Genomic DNA, 16544 nt, shown 5'->3' on the forward strand with positions numbered 1-16544 from the left:
TTTTGGTTTAGAAACTTTAGTTCTGATCTTATCTTCGATTATGTCAGAGAATAAGTAAGAATATCCACACAACACATTTCACAACGCATATTTTAAAATGAGATCGATCAGTATTTTTGTAAAGTGACGTTACTTGTATAAGGTATCTTACCAAAATACCATTCGTTTTAAGATATGGTTGTGTAATATATTCATGTGAAGAGTGATGTGTATTTATCAATTTTCTACCTTAATTTTATAATTCTAAAATCTCAACTAATTAATATTACGATATTATTGCCAAATTTGGGGGGTATATTCTGCAAAATTAATCAGATCATGCTTTAAACTCCTATATATACAAATCAAAAACTCTGGAGATCATCCCACTCATAATCACAGCGCTCCATATACAGAAGAAAAAAAGGGATCGAGGGATGGAGAAATATTCCTTCAACTACTTAGCTCTGTTCATGATTTCACTATTGCTGATATGCTCATGTAAGAATCCAGCTTCTGATCACGATCTTAATTTCCATAATCTTTGTAATTTTCTTGATTTCCAAACATATATTGCGTACGTACATACGTACGCATACACATGACTTGCATGCATGCACACAATATTAATTCACACATGCTAGCTGCATGCGCATATTGCAGGTAATTTGCAGTACTCAGAAGTGGAAGCAAGGAATGTAAATTTCCCATGCAAGACTGTTGATGATTGTAGTGATGATCCATCACAGTGCAAATGTGTTCTCAACATTTGTTTTTGCCACCCTCCTGCAGCAGCTCATGATCAGATCATGAATTTCAAGTTTAAACAAAATGAAATTGATCCTCAGCGTATATGAAAAAGTACACACTGTCGATCCCCAGAAGTTCTAATAATATTGTAGTACTGGTCTACCTTATAAGAAATAAAAGGATCGTTCTTCTTAATGGAAATATTGCTGGCTACTTCGAAAAGAATTTATATATATATATATATATATATATACTTTAGTCACGAGAGAATTATACAAAAATAAATCTACAAATGAATTTTTTGTTTTTTATTTTTCTGTGTGTGCATGTTAAATTCTCCTATGAGAGTAATGAATGCACGCTAGCGCTATTCATTTACTAAAAAAATGTGGTGTCGATTGTTTGGTGACTTGGAAGCTAAAGAAATAAGAGAAATAATTTATACAAATTTTAAATAGACAAGTCTCATACAAATCTTTGTAAAAAAGTGGACTCCTCCTAAAAAAATATTAAAAAAGTTATTTTTTATTAGTGAGACCTACTTTTTTACAAAGGACTTGTATAGGATTAGTTGTCTATTTGAGTGTTGTACCTAATATTACTCAATAAATAATGACTAGACGTTTTGCAGAAAATATCAATACTATTAATTCATGAATATCTGCTTGTGTATGGGCAGAGATAGAAGTACTTCCAATCGAGTGCATGATAATATTTGTAACAATATGTATAAATTTTAAATAGACAAATCGTATAATCTTATTGTTAAAAAAAATGGATCATACCATAAAAAGTGTAAAAGAAAAAAACCTATCCTTTTTAAGTAGAATCCATTTTTTTATAAAAAAGTCTACACGAAATTGATCTCTTTAGAGCTTATACCTAACATTGCATCACTCTAGTATTGCATGTCTAACTCGACACCCATTATATATATTTTATATACATTAATACTCTTCACAGGCGCTATTATTCCAATTGTTACATCTATTGAATGTAGAACTCGTACTCGGCAAATTTAGTAAGCTGCCCGATGTAGAAAATATGCAAATAAAAGCACCTGATTGCACTATTAATGATGATCATGAGACCAATTACGCATGCATGATTTGTTAAGAATCAATCAAATAATGTTGCAAATGATCGAATAAAGAAGATGAAAAATAAATCATTCGTGAAATCTGTACTTCCAACAAATTAAATTACTAACTTATCAGCCACTATTCACTCCAGCATCTCACACCTATAATTTTTTTTCATAGGATGTGGGGATATTTTTTATGGGATATGGAGTGTAGGGTCGTGAATAGTACCCATCCCGAACCAATGTGCTGGCTCCTCCTGCTGCATGGACCCCTTTTTGTTCCTTGATATTTTTTGTCACTTGATGATGCTTAAAGAAGTTTTAATTTCACTGCAACAAATTTGAGCTTTTGGGACAAAATTATATAGGGACGAACAAAATTTCATCCCTAAAAGTCATTTTTTAGGACGAAATTTAATTGATGACTTTACAAAATCGTTCGAACGGTAAAATAACCGTTTAAACAATATTTTTTGTGACAAATTAAATCGTCTCAAAAAATGTTTTCCGTTCAAATGGAAAAAAATACGTTTGAACAGTAAAATCTTGGCGGGAAAAGTTCAGAACCGTTCAAACGATAATTTTTTGTCTTCGAACGGAAAATATTTGGTGGCAAAACCTGGCGGGAAGATTTCTAAATTGTTTGAACAGAATATATTTAGTTTGAACATATTTAAGTACCACCTTTATACATTCGAATGTATAATATTAATCTCGGTACGAAACTCAAAATATAAAAAAATATATATCATATATACAAATTCATTAATTAATTTTATGTAATTAACTTAAAAATATTTTAATGATTTCTTTTATGTTAAATAAAATTATTAATTAAATAAATATTGTCAACCATACACCGCATAATATAAATCAAGAATTACTCCAGAAAAGTTAAAATATTTAATTTAAAACTAAAGTAAATTATCAAAACACCATATATACTGTCCATAACTATAACAAAAAAAATATAAATAAAAAATTGAAATTATTGTGTTGCGAGGTCTCTACACAAATTCTCAACTCCAGCTAATTGTATCTCTACTTGTGCCAGTCGAGTACTGAGCGTGACCTGATTCACAAAAGTGATGTCGTTTGTTGCGATATATCAGATCGTACTAAATCTAACAGATTTTGTGATCTAGCTAGTCATATCAATATTTTAGTTTAATCTGTATTAAATTTATTCGCGAATTGTACATGATCTGTTATGAAATAGCAAATACGGATTAATTAATAAATTTAAATAAAAATCATTTTATTTAGGGATTATCATAAATCCACATATGGATATATATGGTGACTCGATCAGTTGCCACCTTCCCCTACAGGGAAACCATGTCCTCCTAGTACCAACTGCATTCTGGCCTGCATGATTTATTAGGAAATTTGGTGGCCCATGATCTTGAGCGAGTGCCAATTAGGGGCTATACATGATGTACGAAGCAAGGGTTGTTTTTCTCAAACAATATTTTGAATTTTAAGACCTACGTTTAAAAAGATATATATACATGACATGACGTGACATTAATTATAGCATTTATAATCTATAGCGATCCAGACAATAAAAATATTACGTGACAAACTTCATGTGTCTTAATTTAAACACAAAAATTTGGATAGTAATTAATTGCAGGAGATTTATTCCTACTCTTGACAGATCATGCTTAGTCACTTATTGATCAGTTCTATCAAAAACTTTTTTTTTTCCATTTTGGTTTAGAAACTTTAGTTCTGATCTTATCTTCGATTATGTTGGAGAAGAAGTAATGATATCCATACAACACATTTCACAACGCATATTTTAAAATGAGATCGATCAGTATTTTTGTAAAGTGACGTTACTTTTATAAGGTATCTTACCAAAATACCATTCGTTTTAAAATATGGTTGTGTAATATGTTCATGTGAAAATTGATGTGTATTTATCATTTTTCTATCTTTATTATATAATTATAAAATCTCAACTAATTAATATTACGATATTATTGCCAAATTTGGGGGATTCTACACAATTAATAAGATCATGCTTTAAATTCCTATATATACAAATGAAAAACTCTGGAGATCATCTCACTCATAATCACAGCATTCCATATACATAAGAAAAAAAAAGGATCAAGGGATGGAGAAATGTTCCTTCAACTACTTAGCTTCGTTCATGATTTCAGTATTGCTTATATACTCGTGTAAGAATCCAGCTTCTGATCACGATCGATCCTAAATTCCATGATCTTTGTAATTTTCTTGATTTCCAAACATATATTACGTACGTACATACCGCGTATACATACACATGACTTGCATGCATGCACACAATATTAATTCACACATGCTAGCTGCATGCGCATATTGCAGGTAATTTGCAGTACTCAGAAGTGGAAGCAAGGAATGTAAATCTCCCATGCAAGACTGTTGATGATTGTAGTGATGATCCACCACGATGCCATTGCGTACTCAACCTTTGTTTTTGCCACCTTCCTACAGCAGCAGCTCATGATCAGATCATGAATTTCATGATTAAACAAAATGAAACTGATCCTTAGCGTACATGAAAAAGTACGCTCCGTCAATCCCCAGAAGTACTAATAATATTGTAGTACTGGCCTACCTTATAAGAAATAAATTAATAAAAGGATCTCTTGATCGTTCTTCTTAATTAGAATATTGTTGGCTACTTTGAAAAGAATTTATATATATATATATAAATATTTTAGCTACGAAAAAATTATAAAAAAATAAATCTATAAACGAATTTTTTGTTTTTTATTTTTCTGTGTGTGCATGTTAAATTCTCTTATGAGAATAATGAATGAGTGCTAGCGCTATTCATTTACTAAAAAAATGTGGTGTCGATTGTTTGGTTACTCGGAAGCTAAAGAAATAAAAGAAATAATTTATATAAATTTCAAATAGACAAATCTCATACAAATCTTTAAAAAATGTGGACCCCTCTTAATAAAATTTAATATTAAAAAAATCATTCTTTATTAGCATTAAACCCATTTTTTTACAAATGGCTTGTATAGGACTAGTTGTCTATTTGAGTCTTGTATCTAGTATAACTCAATAAATAATGACCACACATTTTGCAATAAAAATTGATACTATTCTTGAATATCTGCGTGTGTACACGGGCAGAGATAGAAGTACTTCCAATCGAGTGCATGATAATATTGAGTAACAATATGTACTAATTTTAAATAGACAAATCTCACATAGTCCTATTGTTAAAAAAAATAGATCACACCATAAAATGTGTAAAAGAAAAAAACCTATCCTTTGTAAGTGGAATCCACTTTTGTACAAAAAAGTCTACACGAAATTGATCTCTTTAGAGCTTATACCTAACATTGCATCACTCTAATATTGCATGTCTAACTCGATACCAATTATACATATTATATATACATTAATACTCTTCACATGCGCCATTATTCCAAATTTTTCATCTTCTTTTGTTTTTTATAAGTATTTTCCAATTGTTTCATCTATAATGGGCCAATTTAGTAAGCTGCCCGATGTAGAAAATATGAAAATAAAAGCAGCTAATTGCACTATTAATGATCACGAGACCAATTTTGTGATATCTTCCTTTCAATATATATATATATATATATATTTGGTATAATTCCTATCTAAATTGGTGTTTAAGGTAATTGAGGGGCGTTTGCACTTATAAATATTATATATATACACCAGAATGTCAATTAATTAATAGTTAATTTCTGCAAGTTTTCTTTAGTTTTTTTTAAGGCTATAAGCATTCAAACACAAACATATATATATATATATATATAAATCTACCATCATATCAAAAACAACCGTTGATTATTGCTATATATCAAACACTTTATCCTACTCGATCTGCAATATGGCTTGCTTTTCTATGTAAATTAACCCTACGTACCATATGTCAACATCAAACATGGCCCTCCGCTCTCAACTTGCGGCCCATTGGTACATTATTTCCCCCCGTCAACATCTTTATAGACAAAGCGCAAGACATTCCATAAAAAAACACAGAGACTCAAAGCTTGATCGGACAAATTTCATCCAGAATCTCTTGGATCTTTGAGGTTGATTTTTGAATTGGCGAACAAGAAAAGAAGGTGCTTTTAATTCTTTTCTTTTTCTTTTTAATGGCACTTCCTCATTATATTCCATGCATCATCTGTCCCTTCTAATAAGGATCAAGGCAAGGAGTAATTCTACTCATTATATCAATTATCATCATCCTCCTATCATTCTATGATGTGTCATTAGATTATTGTAGACTATTTATTATGTTTTACTCGTAAACCTATCATCTAATGCATGTCACATCATGGGATGATGAAAAAAAAAAGATGATGACCACATTTTTTAAAAAAATTTAAGGTCTAGAACGAGAAAAACATATAAAATATATTTCTTTACGTAACCTTTTCGATAACAAATTCTTAAAATGACATTAAATATTCAATAAATATATATACTAAAAAACTATTTTAGTGGTATGATCTCTTCATCGTAGTTTTTTTTGTTTCTCCTCATTGAAGTTAGAAGTTGGCCATGCACATACGTGTATGATCAACATGATTACAAATCTCCGGGCCGGTGGACTTTTTCCAGACTGCATAAGTATTGGTCATTTCGCCTCACTCATGCAGATTTGTTTCCTTAGGTAACTCAATCATGCATGTGATGATATGTCATGCATGCATGATGACATGATTTGTTAAAAATCAATCAAATAATGTTTCAAAGGGTCGAATAAAGAAGATGAAAAATAAATCATTCTTGAAATCTGTACTTCCAACAAATTAAATTACTAACTCATCAGCCACTATTCACTCCAGCATCTCATACCTATAGTTTTGTTTTTCATAGGATGTGTGGATATTTTTTATAGGGTATGAAGTGTAGGGTAGTAAATAGTATCCATCCCAAACTGACGTGCTGGCCCCTCCTGCTGCATGGACCCCTTTTTGTTCCTTGATATTGTTTGTCACTTGATGATGCTTAAAGAAGTTTTAATTTCACTACAACAAATTTGAGCTTTTGGAACAAAATTATTTAGGAACGAACAAAATTTCATCCCTAAAAGTCATTTTTTGGGACGAAATTTAATTGATGACTTTACAAAATCATTCGAACGGTAAAATAACTGTTCGAACAGTATTTTTTGTGACGAATTAAATCGTCTCAAAAAGTTTTTCCGTTTGAAAGGAGAAAAATACATTCGAACAGTAAAATCTTGGCGGGGAAGTAATTTATTATGGCTGGGAAAGTTCACAACCATTCAAACGATAATTTTTTGTGTTCGAATTGAAAATATTTGGTGGCAAAACCTGGCGGGAAGATTTCTAAACCATTTGAACGGAATATATTTAGTTTGAACATATTTAAGCACCACATTTATACATTCGAATGTATAATTTTAATCTCGGTACGGAACTCAAAATATTGAAAAATATATCCTATGTACAAATTCATTAATTAATTTTATGTAATTAATTTTAAAATATTTTAATGATTTCTTTTATTAAATAAAATTATTAGTTAAATAAATATTATCAACCATACACCACATAATATAAATCAATAATAACTCCATAAAAGACAAAATATTTAATTTACAACTAAAGCAAATTATCAAAACACCATATATACTATTAATAACTATAACAAAAAAAATATAAATAAGAAATAGAAACTACTGTGTTTCGAGGTCTCTACACACATCCTCAACTGCAGCTAATTGTCTCTCTACATGTGTCAGTCGAGTACTGAGCATGACCTGATTCCCAAAATTGATGTTGTTTGTTGCGATATATCATATCGTACTAGATCTAACAGATTTTGTGATCTAGCTAGTCATATCAATATTTTAGTTTAATTTTTATTAAATTTATTCGCGAATTAGTACATGATCTATTATGAAATAGTAAATACTGATTAATTGATAAATTTAAATAAAAATTATTTTATTTAGGGATTATCATAAATCTCCAGATGGATCTATATGGTGACTCGATCGGTTGCCACCTTCCCCAATTGGGAAACCACGTCTTGCCTCCTAGTACCAACTACATTCCAGCCTGCATGATTTATTAGGAAATTTGGTGGCCCATGATCATGTGCAAGTGCCAATTAGGGGCTATACATGATGTACGTAGCACGGGTTGTTTTTCTCAAACAATATTTTGAATTTTAAGACCTAAGTTTAAAGAGATATATATACATGACATGACGTGACATTAATTATAGCATTTATAATCTCCAGCGATCCAGACAACAAAAATATTACGTGACAAACATCATGTGTCATAATTTAAACACTAAAATTTGGATAGTAATTAATTGCAGGAGATTTATTCCTACTCTTGACAGATCATGCTTAGTCACTTATTGATCAGTTCTATCAAAAACTTTTTTTTTCCATTTTGGTTTAGAAACTTTAGTTCTGATCTTATCTTCGATTATGTTGGAGAAGAAGTAATGATATCCATACAACACATTTCACAACGCATATTTTAAAATGAGATCGATCAGTATTTTTGTAAAGTGACGTTACTTTTATAAGGTATCTTACCAAAATACCATTCGTTTTAAAATATGGTTGTGTAATATGTTCATGTGAAAACTGATGTGTATTTATCATTTTTCTATCTTTATTCTATAATTATAAAATCTCAACTAATTAATATTACGATATTATTGCCAAATTTGGGGGATTCTGCACAATTAATCAGATCATGCTTTAAATTCCTATATATACAAATGAAAAACTCTGGATATCATCTCACTCATAATCACAGCATTCCATATACATAAGAAAAAAAAAAGGATCAAGGGATGGAGAAATGTTCCTTCAACTACTTAGCTTCGTTCATGATTTCAGTATTGCTTATATACTCAAGTAAGAATCCAGCTTCTGATCATGATCGATCCTAAATTCCATGATCTTTGTAATTTTCTTGATTTCCAAACATATATTACGTACGTACATACTGCGTACACATACACATGACTTGCATGCATGCACGCAATATTAATTCACACATGCTAGCTAGCTGGATATTGCAGGTAATTTGCAGTACTCAGAAGTGGAAGCAAGGATTGATGTAAATGCCCGATGCAAGACTGTTGATGATTGTAGTCGTGGTCCATCACAATGCCAATGCGTACTCAACATTTGTTTTTGCCTCCCTCCTGCAGTAGCAGCTCATGATCAGATCATGAATTTCATGATTAAACAAAATGAAACTGATCCTCAGCGTACATGAAAAAGTATGCTCCGTCGATCCCCAAAAGTACTAATAATATTGTAGTACTGGTCTACCTTATAATAAGAAATAAATTAATAAAAGGATCTCTTGATCGTTCTTCTTAATTGGAATATAGCTGGCTACTTCGAAAAGAATTTATATATATATATATATATATATATATAAATACTTTAGTCACGAAAGAATTATACAAAAATAAATTTACAAATGATTTTTTTTTTCCTGTGTGGGCGCATGTTAAATTCTCCTACGAGAATAATGAATGCACGCTAGCGCTATTCATTTACTAAAAAAATTTGGTGTCGATTGTTTGGTGACTTGGAAGCTAAAGAAATAAGAGAAATAATTTATACAAATTTCTTTTTTGATAAGAAACCAAACTTTCATGCATAAAGAAGATTACAGACAATTATCAAGCCAAATGACCTGAGAAATAAAGTCCGGAATACAATCCCACCACATAGCGATGTCATCCACATTTTTAGCATACCTAGCTAAACCATGAGCAGCCCTATTGCCCTCTCTAGGAACATAAACAAATAAACACTCAACAAAGCAAGAAGAAATAGACTTAATATCCTGATAAAGCAGCCCTAGCAAAGAACCAGCCATGTTGTTATGCTCCAGCGCCTCCACCACTAACAAGCAATCAGACTCAACTTGTATTCTTGAGATACCCATGCTGACACACAATTGAAGACCCCGAAGAACAGCTATTTGCTCCACAGCTTCTGGTTCCTCAACTTCACTCTCAGCCTTTGACGCAGCCATCAGCACCTTCCCTTTATCGTCCCGCAGAATACACCCAACACCTAATTTGCACAACTCTCCAAACATTGCACCATCAACATTAAGCTTTAGCAGACCTGGTAAAGGAGCTGTCCAGTGAAAATGGTGCTTTGCTTGCACCCGAGACTTCAAATGAAGCTGTACATAATTCCTGATTAAACCCAACGCATTATCAGCAACAGTTTTTGGGCTCAACAGCACCTGCTCATGCACCATTTGATTACACCGATACCAAAGACTCCAAGCAACAGTAAAGAAAAGAGGTAATTTATCCCTATATACCCCCTGACACAAGAGTAAAGCAATCTCACAAATTTTCAGATTATGATCCAAATGCATATCAGGTAATAATTCGTGCCACAAGCACAATAAGCTATCACAAGTAAGCAAAGCATGATTGAGATCTTCACACATAAAACCACAAAAGTTGCAACAAGGATCTATTTGCACATGTCGTCGTACTAAATTCTGTTTTGATGGAAGGCCATCTTTACAAGCGCGCCAAGCAAATATTTTAATCTTACTTGGAACTGGCATCCTCCATAATTGCTTCCATAACACATGCATAGAACTTGCTGATGAAGTCTCAGCAACAAGAGAACCCATGCTGGACTTAATAAACCTGTAGCAACTTTTAACACTAAACTCCCCAGACCTCTCATGAGCCCAAATACGTTTATCATCATTAACACTTGAACAAACAACAATCTTGAGAATATCAGACACCACATTTGGATTGAAGAGAGATCTAAGTTTGTGGACATTCCAATTTCCTGCATCTACATCCATCAGAGAAGCCACCACATCCTCTTGAACTTCCAATGAACCATAAGAAATTTCAGAACATAAAGCCCCATGACCAGGAACCCACTGATCAGACCAAACTTTAACAGTTCTCCCATCACCAACACGCCATCTACTCTCTCTAAGGGCCCACTTCTTAGCTTCCCAAATACCCCTCCAAGTAAACGAAGGAGAGTGGCCCAGACCAGCTTGTGCAAAAGCTGAATTAGGAAAATATCGAGCCTTGAATAATCTAAAAAGTAATAATCTTGAGAATAATTTATACAAATTTCAAATAGATAAGTCTCATACAAATCTTTTTAAAAAAGTGGACCACTCCTAAAAAAAATTAATATTAAAAAAATTTATTTTTTATTAGTGGGACCCACTTTTTTACAAAGGATTTGTACAAGACTAATTGTCTATTTGAGTCTTGTACCTAGTATTACTCAATAAATAATGACCACACATTTTGCAGTAAATATCAATACTATTAATGATGAATATTTGCTTGTGTACATGGGCAAAGATAGAAGTACTTCCGATCAAGTGCATGATAATATTGAGTAATAATATGTACAAATTTTAAATAGACAAATCTCGCATAGTCTTATTGTTGAAAAAAATGGATCACGCCATAAAAAGTGTAAAAGAAAAAAACCTATCTTTTTTAAGTGGAATCCACTTTTTTATAAAAAAAAAAGTCTACACGAAATTGATCTCTTTAGAGCTTATACCTAACATTGCATCACTCGAATATTGCATGTCTAACTGGATACCCATTATACATATTATATATACATTAATACTCTTCACAGGTGCCATTATTCCAATTGTTTCATCTTTTTTTGTTTTTAATAAGTATTTTCCAATTGTTTCATCTATTGAATGTAGAACTAGTACTGGGCCAATTTGGTAAGCTGCCCGATGTAGAAAATATGCAAATAAAAGCAGCGGATTGCACTATTATTGATCATGAGACAAATTATGTGATATCTCCTTTTCAATATATATATATATATATGTGTGTGTGTGTGTGTGTGTGGTATAATTCCTATCAAAATTAGTGTTTAAGGTAATTGAGGGGCGTTTGTACTTATAAATATTATATATATACACCAGCAATGTCAATTAATTAATAGTTAATTTCTCCAAGTTTTCTTTGGTGTTTTTTAGGGCTATATGCATTCAAACACAAACATATATATATATATATATATATATATATATATATATACACATATATAAAAATCTACCATCATATCAAAACAACCATGGATTATTGCTATATATCAAACACTTTATCCTACTCGATCTGCAATATGGCTTGCTTTTATATGTAAATTAACACTACGTACCATATGTCAAACACATCAAACATGGCCCTCCGGTCTCAACTTGTGGCCCATTGGTACCTTATTTTTACCCCCCTCAACATCTTTATAGACAAGGCGCATGGCATTCCATAAAAAAACACACAGACTCAAAGCGCTCAACCCTGCCAACACCCAGTAGAAATAATCAAGGTATGCTCGATTCAGATTGTCGCCAAGCCATTTTTCGCCATACCTTGAGCTGATTGCCTGCACAACAGATATGATAACATTGGTAATAAAGCTTCCAACTCCAATCAAACTAATGTAAGCTGCTGCTCCCATGCTTCTCATTGCCTCCGGCATTTCATCGTAGAACAGTTCTTGGAGTCCGACGACGGTGAATGCATCGGAAAAACCACAGATGGTGTACTGTGGGAGCAACCACCAGATCGCCATTGGTACTGTTGCTTTCGGGTTATCCAAAAGGTTATTTTCTTTGGCAGTGCTGACCCTTTCGGCTTCCACTAGAGCAGCCACGACCATGTTGAGAATGGATAGAAATAGGCCAACTCCTATCCTTTGTAGCACAGTAATGCCCGATGGGTGTCCCGTAAATTTTCTGGCGATTGGGACGAAAACTCGCTCATAGATCGGAACGACGATTAGGATTGTGATGCCGGTGAGGCCCTGAAGTGATGCCGGAGGAATCTGAAAGTGGGATATTCCGATCGACCTGATCATCGTACTGCCTTGCTTGGTGAAGTAGGTGTGGGTTTGGGTTTGGACTACGTGGAAAAATATGCAGCTGAACCATATGGGGATGAGGCGGAGCACGAGCTTTACATCTTCAACTTGGTCTACGGAGCATAGCCTCCAAGGATTTAGGGTTTTGCTGGATGCATCGATGTTGTCTATGATTGTTGCCTTGTCCAAAAACCTGCAATTTTCAAATGGTGATCGTATAAATCATCATAAACTTTTGGAAAATTAAAAAAATGATCAGAAAAATAATGCTTAAGTGGTAGAGATCAGATAAATATTATGTAGTGTTTACTCTTGAGAAATTTAGAAGGATAGATATTAAAATATATAACAACGTACAACAAAAATAATATAGATATTATCACAAATTATTACTGATCATGAGTGATTGTTATTTGTATAGATCAATTTTAATCTGATCTAAAATCATAATCGAAATTTTAGGATTTAAATTAAAAAAAATAACACATTATACGTGAAGAGATTCTTCAATATATATAATTTATAGAGTTCACGCCTATCTTCCTCTTATTTTAAGCTTAAGCAGTAAAGCAACTGGGACAAGTAATTAGGAATCACTTGAAAACAATAATAGGAATCACTTGGAAAAAAAAAAGAATAGCTAGCTAGCTAGCTTAGAGACCGTAGTACATGAGATGACACTTGAATTATTGTACATGAAAAAGATCGAAGTCATGAGATACTTACAATTGCACTTGAATTATTGTGTGCTAATCTACATATATATGTTGTTATTAGCTAGCTAGATCAATATCCCGACACTGCTTTTTTCACATCATTCCATCTGTCTCTATCTCTGTACTCGCAAAAACTTTCAAAGATCTCTTCAAGTCAAGGATCCTCCTAAAGAGATCTTATACATCAAAACGGAATGACTAATTATCAACAAGCTTTATGCCTTAAATTTTCTCTCTCTAACTCATGTTTCTTCTTTCTTTAATGATCTGCCTAGCTTGTCTTGTGATAAACGTCTTACCCAATTGAAAAAGAGAAAAATCATGACTTTACATGTATCAACTTGGGTCAGGCTCGATCGGCCGGGTCTAGTCAACCCAAGCCTATGATCAACCATATATACATGAACTCATTTAGTGCAAAATAAAGAAACAAGTCTACATAATTTATTGAGTCCTTTTACTCGTAAACTAACTTATGTAGAGGTTACTCATGTTATGTCCTTTGCAATATTTAAGAATTTTATATGCAATTACTTTTACGTATTTTTTATACACTTTACTAATGTGATTAGTTATATCACTTTTTTTAATATAAAATAATTATTTTAGACAATCACATCAGTAGAGTGCGTAAAAAATACGTAAAAATGACTGTATGTAATATAACTCCGCAAAATTTATATGATAAAATTTGATTTGCTTTCGACATTTAAGTACTACTCCACTAATACTACGAAAGGTATTGACTCATTAGTACCTAAATTGATTAGTCCGAGCGATAATTCGCGTGTTATATTGCTGATCACCATCCAAGTGAGTCCCACATGTTTGGTTGTAGAACACATGATCCCAACCATCACATGACGTCCTTTTCAAGCGCCACTTTCGAGTAGCCGCCACAAACACTTGCACCACCCTGGTGAATGGGCTCCCCACGGGACCCAGCTCCTTCCGGTACCTGTTGATTCCCAGCATGAATATTACCAGTGCCACTCCCAAAACAGCTACCAACACTCCAAACCCTAAAGTCCACCCAATATTGTCCTGTACACATCATGTACAACATTATAATGAAGATCTTGACATTTTGGGTTAATTCAGTCTTGAAATGATTTACTTCTTCTGCCTTTTCTGAAAATAAGATCAACTATAGAATATTGTAGTAGAAGCTGATGCAATACGCTTTAACATGATAAAGTAATGTTCATTAATCATTTACACAGTACAACTACACCCATCAATTATTTTGAAATTGATATTTTTGGAAGTTATGTCACATCAGTTAAGTTTTACACTCAAAAAAGAATTACTTTATCATGTCTGCTGTCTTGGCGAAATGGATCTTCTCTTTTCATTGCCGGTTGCTTATTCGTCGGCACAGGTTAATTAGTTTATGATATATATATTTGAAGTATAATCTGTTCTAAGTAGTTGAAGGAAATCAATTAAGATATTGTCAAAACAAAAGATGAAACTTCTCATGATCCATCGGAGAATTTGATTAATTTTTACGTTACCCATTACCTGCAGATAGATTAGCAGCAGTGTGGCGGCAGTGGCGGCAGCGACTATCCCCAAATACCACCAGTTGAAAAACGAGCTCTTTTCCTTTCTCTTCTCCGGCGAGTCCTCGTAAAACTGGTCGGCAGCAAAGGTTTGCACGCATGGCTTGTGCCCGCCTTCGCCGACGGAGAGTATGTAAAGGGCTGTAAAAAACAATGCTTCACGACAATGCAAAGGGATCACCGAGACCGATAAAGTCAATAGAACCGTCCCCTGCGGCGCGCATAAAAAGCCATGAACATTTACAGGATCCTAGCAAGTTGCATGCGGTACTTTTAAAATGAAGTGGGTGGTGGGAAGATATTGGTGATGATGAAGTTAAAAATTACCAAGAGAAAAGTGACGGAGGAGATTAGGATGGTCTTGAAGCGACCCATAAAGGAGTCCGCGATGAAGGCTCCGAGCACCGGGAAGAGTGTTGAGACGCCAACCCAGGTGTTGACATTCTTAACTGCGGTGGCTGTGGGCTGATGGAGTTCTTTCGTGAGGTAGGTGATGAGGTTGCCGGAGATGCCGTAGAAAGCAAATCGCTCAGCTACCTCGACGACTGCAAACAGACAAATAAGACAGAAAAGGAGATCAATCTTTAAGGAAATGATCATGAGAAGAAGAAAGAAGAAGAAGATAATCAAAGAGATCAAGGCCGGTTACAGATGATGAAAATGGCAGCATTCCAGCCACCGCCACCCCTGGAGGCTGATCTTCGCTGTGTGGAGACTTTGATATTTGCCTCTTTGGCACCATTTCCAATCAACTCCAGTGCTACAGAGCTATCCATGTATGGAAAACTGACGCAAGAAATTTCGCATTCGAGACCTTTGGGTAATGGGCACACATGTATATATATATATATATATATATATATATATATATATATATATAAACGCTTGTTGAAGCCCCTAGTGCAAACCGCGTGCAAATGGGATTGACATCGAGATATTTAATGAGAGAGACCGAGTTAATAAAAGAGACAAGGAGAGACCAAATTGATGAGAGAGAGCATTGATGAGAGGTTTGATGAGAGAGAATATGTGTGTTTAAAGAAAAAATAAATAATTTATTTTAAACTTAATGTGACATGGATGACTGCATGTCAGTTGTATCTACCGACTGTATATAGAAAAACTTATATATATATATATATATAGGGATGAAACTTTCTGGCCCTCTCACTCTGTTCGTTCACTGAGCTTAAAGAATGCGTTACGTTTGCTTTACAAGAAAAAAATGTTTTTATAATCGAATATATATACTAATTAGTAACGTCAATTTATACTGCCAAAAAAGAAAAAAGTAACGTAAATTTATAAGATTATTTTTAAAATTTCTATATGGGTCCAGCATTTATATTTTTCATATTTATCAAAACACACGTACGTGCATTAAAAGTTGTAAATCCAAAAAAGCAAAGCTTTTAGATCACTTGGATTATTAATGGATCCTTAATTTTTTGTTGAAATATTGTGAAAAGAAAATTAGATATGAATCCTTACTTTCTTTTGCAAATATTGTGAGAATGATGCAAAAAAATAATTATATTTATTAT

General features: G+C 33.1%; 1 protein-coding gene and 2 long non-coding RNA genes across 3 annotated transcripts; 2 read left to right on the forward strand and 1 right to left on the reverse strand.

The window, feature by feature from the left end:
• The first annotated feature begins 3894 nt into the window (after positions 1–3894).
• LOC108987887 lies at positions 3895–4472 on the forward strand. Its single transcript, XR_001995593.2, has 2 exons — positions 3895–4002; positions 4172–4472. It is a non-coding gene; the product is annotated as an uncharacterized LOC108987887 (long non-coding RNA).
• Positions 4473–8617: 4145 nt separating this feature from the next.
• On the forward strand, positions 8618–9191 carry LOC108987882. Its single transcript, XR_001995592.2, has 2 exons — positions 8618–8717; positions 8885–9191. It is a non-coding gene; the product is annotated as an uncharacterized LOC108987882 (long non-coding RNA).
• Positions 9192–11966: 2775 nt separating this feature from the next.
• On the reverse strand, positions 11967–15806 carry LOC108987710 (protein NRT1/ PTR FAMILY 5.4-like). Its single transcript, XM_018960690.1, has 5 exons — positions 15650–15806; positions 15328–15545; positions 14960–15211; positions 14193–14479; positions 11967–12912 (listed from the first exon to the last, which is right to left on the reverse strand). Exons 1-5 carry the CDS (start codon positions 15774–15776, stop codon positions 12033–12035), a joined length of 1764 nt encoding a protein of 587 aa, XP_018816235.1. The 5' UTR covers positions 15777–15806; the 3' UTR covers positions 11967–12032.
• Positions 15807–16544: the final 738 nt, after the last annotated feature.

This window comes from Juglans regia, chromosome 5 (assembly GCF_001411555.2).
Source record: "Juglans regia cultivar Chandler chromosome 5, Walnut 2.0, whole genome shotgun sequence".
NCBI lineage: Eukaryota > Viridiplantae > Streptophyta > Magnoliopsida > Fagales > Juglandaceae > Juglans > Juglans regia.

Bases quoted from the DNA above. Each gene is read 5' to 3' on its own strand.
- LOC108987710 (XM_018960690.1), bottom strand. From the start codon at position 15,776: ATGGATAGCTCTGTAGCACTGGAGTTGATTGGAAATGGTGCCAAAGAG. The intron at 15,546-15,649 runs GTAACCGGCCTT...GTCTGTTTGCAG, and splicing joins TGCTGCCATTTTCATCATCT to TCGTCGAGGTAGCTGAGCGA. The intron at 12,913-14,192 runs GTACTAATGAGT...TGAAAATTGCAG, and splicing joins GCTCGGACTAATCAATTTAG to GTTTTTGGACAAGGCAACAA.